This window comes from Coloeus monedula (assembly GCF_965178545.1).
Source record: "Coloeus monedula genome assembly, chromosome: 17".
Taxonomy (NCBI): Eukaryota; Metazoa; Chordata; class Aves; order Passeriformes; family Corvidae; genus Coloeus; species Coloeus monedula.
The window spans coordinates 1,354,447-1,360,473 of NC_138797.1; the positions used below are offsets into that span (position 1 = coordinate 1,354,447).

A 6,027-nucleotide genomic window follows, 5' to 3' on the forward strand; every position below is an offset into this window, starting at 1 on the left:
TCCAAGAGCAACAAGAGTAAATATTGTGGGGTAATTTGAGGGGCTCAGTTGGCATCACAAAACCAGAAAGCAGAGCTGAAGAACTGAGCAAAGGGATAGAGAGCATTCCTTATTTGTATCTTACGCATGTTATTTGTCAGTTTTTGTGGTAACAGTTTACAAAAGATGACAAAAATTTGGTTTTGGAGCCTCTCCCTTGGGCCAGGCCTGCAGAAACATCATCAGAAGGTCTGGATGTCTGTGATCCAAAGTGCAGCTCAACACTCCTTAGGAGCTTTCTGGGAAGTAGGAACCAACACTGCTCATGTCAGGCTAAAAGACAAAACAGAAAGAAGGCTTAGTAGTGCCAGAGTGCAGAAGGCATTTCAAAATACCAGCTTCAGTCAGTTCTCACCTTCCCACTACAAAAGCCCAGAAAATATTTCCCTTCCTAGAAAATGACCTCTGAAAAGAGGGAAGCAAGATGATGTGGCTGCTAACAGCCAGCCACAGGAACAGACCTCTCAGGCTGGCAGAGGCAAAATGCACATTCAGCCTGGCCCATGTAATGATCAACAGCTCAGAGCAGGTTTAATTATGGCTCTGATATGCTCAGAGACATCAAGACTTTGTACCCAAACTGTAACAGGGCAGAGAATTCTTTAAATGGTTCTCCACTGAAGGAATTCCTTATGCCATAAACAATTCCCAGATTGTGGCTGAGAACTCAGCCACCAAGTTACAATGCTCAGGTCGTTCAGGAACACACTTTTAGCACATCAGTGGTCCTCAGGGTTGTAACTCAAAGCCCAAATACAGTTCCCACAGGACATTAATCTATGCTTAGGCCTAAATGTAAAAACATTTGCACACATTAATGAATGGGGAAAGTCCCATATCATTACCACTCCAGACAGAAAACAACACCTGCCTCACATTAAAAAGTATCTTGGACAAAGCCTTTAACAAAAATGCTTAAAAAAAATTCAAGTTAGCAGTTTTAAATATAAGAAGTTTAAGGCAGCAGCAGCTGACAAGTTCCACAGTCTTTCTGCCTCCAGCAATGGTTATAGCAAGCATTTGAAATAACATCTGAATAACTACAGCAATCAAAAACCAAGATGACAAGCAAAGTCACTGGTATTTTAACTTTTAAAATAAGATTTGTTTTTTTAAAAAAACCATTCATGTCATAGCTGAGCACTGAACAGTTAGGAAAGAAAATCTCACAGCTGAAACAGATGTTATTTCTCACAAAAAGGATTCTCATTGCAATGAAACATTCCATAACCCAATGAGTAACTGCTGCCAGTAACCAACAAAAGGGGAGAGGAAGTGAAAAAATGATAATTAAAAAATATAGCTCAATTGTGAAACCAGCTGCTTTTATAATAAAATCTCGCCTGTTTTGACCACGATTCTGCCTGGAGGTGGATCCTCCCTACCTGTCAATCAGAGAATCCCTCATGTTGGTGGCAATGGTGCTTGGCTGAGCCTCGTTGAGCCTGAAGATGCTCTCGATGACGGAGAGCTCGGTGCTGGTGGTGTCCAGCCCACAGAAGGCGCACCAGTCGTTGACCACCATCCCTGCTGCGATCACCTCGCTGCCGCGGTTCACCGTCCCCGCCTGCCAGGGACACAGCAGCAGTGAGCAGGAGCTGGCACTGCACAGCTCCTCACACACTGCTGGCACAGGGCTTTACTGGAGGGCTCGGCTCACACCGCTGAAAAGGTGAGCTCTGCCACCAGCAAAGTTCTGAAGGTGTCAGATAAAATGATGAACAGCCTTTACTCTGGTGAGAAATCGGTGTGGCTTTCAGTGAAAGAGAATCCAATAAGCAGGAAGGATAACAGCATTCACACATCCAACTGAGCAGGCACACGAGTTTCTTACTTAACCATTTCAAACATTGGCTTCAGCCAAACCACAGACAGCCTCACATTCTGTATCTGCAAAACTTGCACAATCCCAGCAGAGCAACATTTCAGAATGCAGCTGTAAGCACTGAGCAGCTTATTCAGACTCAGGAAAGACAAGAAACTGTCTGGAAGACTTGGTTCAAGTCTTTTCCTCACCTCCCACTCAGAATAACTTCACAGTGAAACAGTATCTGGGAGCCCCTGAGCTGGAGAAACACTGCAACTGAGTTGGGAGGGAACGGGAAGAGCAAACACTCCAAAAAGGCCTTACCACGAGTGGGACCTGCAGCAAAGAAGACAGTTCGTCCTGGTCATCGATTGAAGTTTTGGGGTGCACGATTCCTCCTTGATTACTAAAAACACAGTAACTTCCTACCAGCACCTGGTCTGCTACTGTTTGTCTGAAAACTTCCACCTTCAGCACATCTGCCAAGATCTCTTCTGTCTCCTGCAAATGGAAGGAGGATAAAGCCTTCAGCTAAACAGTACTGTGGAGTGGGAAGTCAAGTTATTCCTGCACACAGCCCTCAGCTGGGAGCCTCCCACACTGCACAGCCCATTGCAACCCAGCCACGGTAGCACACAAAGCCAAGCTCCATGTGTTCCCAGTTTCCTGTGTCACTATAAACACAACCTCATGCTTTTGCTGAGAAATGCCCAAATCCCCCCTTTCTGTTGGCAGTACATCATTTGTATTAATTCCCAGCAAACCAGTCCCCTTTGGCCTCAAACCACTGGGACAAAATGGTATTATCCTTATAACTCTAACACTTCCTTCCTCTCTAAGTTTCACTGTGAATTATTTTGATTTCTCTCTCTCTGGCCATCTTACTTTACTTTTTACACTTTTTTAAAACATATAGTGCAAAGCCTTCTCCCATCCCCTTTTTCCCTTTGCACTCCTGCCACAAAGTCCCATCTCTTCATCACCTTTAGCAGAAGCTGGAAGCAAACACTGTCAGGAGCTGCAGCCACACAACACATCGCTCTCAATGCTGTTAAGGTATCAGTTCTCAGACATAAAATAGGACTGCTTTGTCTCCTCTGCCCTTATTTTAAACTCTCATACAAGAATCTTTTCTTTTTCTTTCAGACCCCTGTAATCATGCACATCCATGGTCTCTTTCAGCTATGACATGCTCTGGCTCACTCAGCTGTAGCTTGTAACTCCTTCTGTGGTCCTCACTGCACTCCTCCTTAGGGTCTTTACTAGACTTGTGCACACTCTAATTCACTCAATTTTATGCATGCAAAGCAAACTGCACCCAATGATCACTGAATCACAGAATGGTTTGGTTTGGAGGGACCTTAAAACTCATCTCATTCCACCCCTGCCATGGGCAGGGACACCTTCTACTAAACCAGGTTGCTCCAAGCCCCATCCAACCTGGCCTTGGGCACTGCCAGGGATGGGGCTTGGAGCTTCTCTGGGCAACCTGTGCCAGGGCCTCACCACCCTCACAGGGGAGAATTCCTTCCCAATATCCCATCTAGCCCTGCCCTCTGTCAGAGGGGAGCCATTCCCCGTGTCCTGTCCCATGATACACATGACCCCCCACTCCTCCATTCTCCAGAGCACACTGACCACAGCTGAGCCGGAGGGAACAATTCCAGCTGCAGCCTGGGCAGCCTCCCCAGCCCCACTTGGAATGTGGGAGTGTCCCAGAGCCCCGTACCCTGTCCAGATCTGGGTGAACCAGGGCCACATAGTCATTGCATGTGGTGACATTGCCCAGAGCTGACAGCCGCTCCTCCACGCGCTGGATCCGCACGGAATCCGGGAGGCTGTTGCGGATGTGCTGAAGCTCTTGGTCTGTCGTGCTGCTCGGGACCAGCAGCCCATGTCTGTTCCCTAAAACGACAAAAGAAAATAGACTAGAATGAAAAGAATGTTTCTACAGGGTGCCCTAGCACTTCCCTGCTGTTCACACGTGGCTTGAGCTGCTCTTGCTCTGTGTGTTCCTTCCGAGCCCAGAATTCAGCCCAGGAGATTTAAAAATAACCTGCACCATGGGAAAAGAAAATCCAGGCTGAAGCACGGAGTGTGGGTGAACGGCACTGTCTTCACTCCCTTCTCTCTTCCAACAGGACTAAAGGAAGCCCGAGGCTCTCAGTGAGACACTTTACAAGGAACTCTCCGTGCAGATGCCATTTGCCCTACAGAAGGCCCAGGTGCTACTGTTTGTGTGACTGTGGCAGCACGACTGAAGGGTTAAAGGAACAAATAAGCAAGAAGCTGGTCTGACCTAACAGGGTCTCACCAGGCAGAGACACGTGAAAGGCTTTTCCCTGACTTTCACATTCGGTAATGCCTCCCCTGCCCGGGCCGGCACTGAGGAACAGCGGAGTTTCCCTGGCCCCAAAAGCCAACACTCCCCCCAGCCCGGCTCCCGGGCGAGTCTCTGTTCCCCTCCGTCCTTCACAGAATCCGCCAGGTTGGAAATGATCTTTGAGATCATCCTTCCTCCTCCTCACACACTCGAGGCATTAAAACAACCCCCGAGGGCGAGGGGCGCTGCCCCACGGGCTCCCCGGCACGGCTCAGCCCCCGGTGCGGCTCCGACCGAACCCGCGACCTTTCCCCGTCCCCGCCGGGGCTCCTCCCGCCTCACGTACCCACACACATCCTGCCGATGATGCGGCAGCCGGCGATGGAGGCGTGAACCACTGGGATGGTCCCGAAGAGCTCCCCCTCGAACACGCTGCAAAGACAAAGCGCCGCGTCAGGGCCCCGCGGGGCCGCGGGCAGGGCCGGGCAGGGCCGGGCAGGGCCGGGCCCCCTCACCTGTAGAAGTTCTCGGAGCCGCCGATGGCCACGAGGCAATAGGCGTTGGTGAGCTTGGCGAAACAGCCCAGCTCGTTGTTGTTCTCAAAGCTGGCGCGGACCGCCATGGCAGGAAGGGGAATGCGAGCGGGGCCGGGAATGGAGCCGGGAACGGGGCCGGAAATGGGAACGAGAAGGGAGCGGGGAACGGGACTAAGAATGGGAACAGAGCTAGGTCCGGTAAGGAAGCCGGAACAGAACCAAGAACGGGGCGAGAACGAGAACTAGACGGGGTCGGGGCCGGGAAGGAGGCGGAAATGGGAATGGAGCCGGAAACAGGAACGGGCCGCGATGGCTCCGAGCGCCGCCGCCTCAGCCGGAACCACGAGGCGCCGCCGCTTCCGCTTCCGGCGGGGGCGCAGCGGGGCAGAGCGGCACCGGCCGTGCCTGTAGGGGACAGCGCCCCCAAGCGGCCGGGAGGTGCGAGCGCCCAGGGCGCGCCGCCATGGCGGGGGGCGGGGGCGGGGCCTCCCCGGGACGCGCTGAGGGAGCGGCACCGACCCCGGCCCGGCAGGGACCGGCCCGGGCCTCGCCACGGCCCTGGGGGACACAGCCCGTCCCCGCATGCCCGGATCCCACTTGGGGCTGAGCCGGCCCGTGTGTCCGCACAGCCTGCAGGGGCCGCCACGGGTTCACGTGCGGCATCGCTGCCCCTGTGCCGGTGCCAGGTGTGCCATGGCCATCCCTGCTCTGTGCCGGTGCCAGGTGTGCCATGGCTGTCCCTGCTCTGTGCCTGTACCAGGTGTGCCATGGTGGTCCCTGCTCTGTGCCGGTGCCAGGTGTGCCATGGCCGTCCCTGCTCTGTGCCGGTGCCAGGTGTGCCATGGCCATCCCTGCTCTGTGCCTGTACCAGGTGTGCCATGGCTGTCCCTGCTCTGTGCCTGTACCAGGTGTGCCATGGCCATCCCTGCTCTGTGCCTGTACCAGGTGTGCCATGGCCATCCCTGCTCTGTGCCGGTGCCAGGTGTGCTGTGGTTGTCTCTGTGCCTGTGCCGGGTGCTCCAGTGCTGTCCCTGGCCCCTGTGGGCCACCCCCATCTGTAAACAGCCCCAGCCCATGCCCTGGTGCCCCCAGGTGCTGTCCCTGTCCCTGTCCCAGCACGAGCCGTGCCTGGGCATCCCCTCCGTGCTGTCACTCGTGGTGTAGGACAGCAGACGTGTCACCTGTGTGCTGACAGGCCACCCATGACCCAGGTGCCACCTGAGTGCCTCACTCCTTCTACACCAGGGCCACCTGTGTCAGCTGCCACCAGTGTTCAGGTGTGCCCAAGGAGCAGCCCCCATCCGTGTGCTGGCACCACTGAT

General features: G+C 53.6%; 1 protein-coding gene across 1 annotated transcript; it reads right to left on the reverse strand.

Annotated features, from left to right (window-relative positions):
• EIF6 (eukaryotic translation initiation factor 6) lies at positions 1-5,029 on the reverse strand. The gene is made up of 6 exons (XM_082292957.1): positions 4,685-5,029; positions 4,516-4,601; positions 3,576-3,751; positions 2,171-2,347; positions 1,425-1,606; positions 1-312 (listed from the first exon to the last, which is right to left on the reverse strand). The coding sequence occupies exons 1-6, from the start codon at positions 4,789-4,791 to the stop codon at positions 303-305; spliced, it is 738 nt and encodes a 245-aa protein (XP_082149083.1). The 5' UTR covers positions 4,792-5,029; the 3' UTR covers positions 1-302.
• Between the last annotated feature and the right edge of the window lie 998 nt (positions 5,030-6,027).

Excerpts from the sequence above, each read along its gene's own strand:
- EIF6 (XM_082292957.1), bottom strand. The coding sequence starts at position 4,791 with ATGGCGGTCCGCGCCAGCTTTGAGAACAACAACGAGCTGGGCTGTTTC. Across the intron at positions 3,752-4,515 it reads CATCGGCAGGATGTGTGTGG|GGAACAGACATGGGCTGCTG; the intron begins GTACGTGAGGCG and ends TTGTCGTTTTAG. Across the intron at positions 2,348-3,575 it reads TTCACCCAGATCTGGACAGG|GAGACAGAAGAGATCTTGGC; the intron begins GTACGGGGCTCT and ends TTCCATTTGCAG.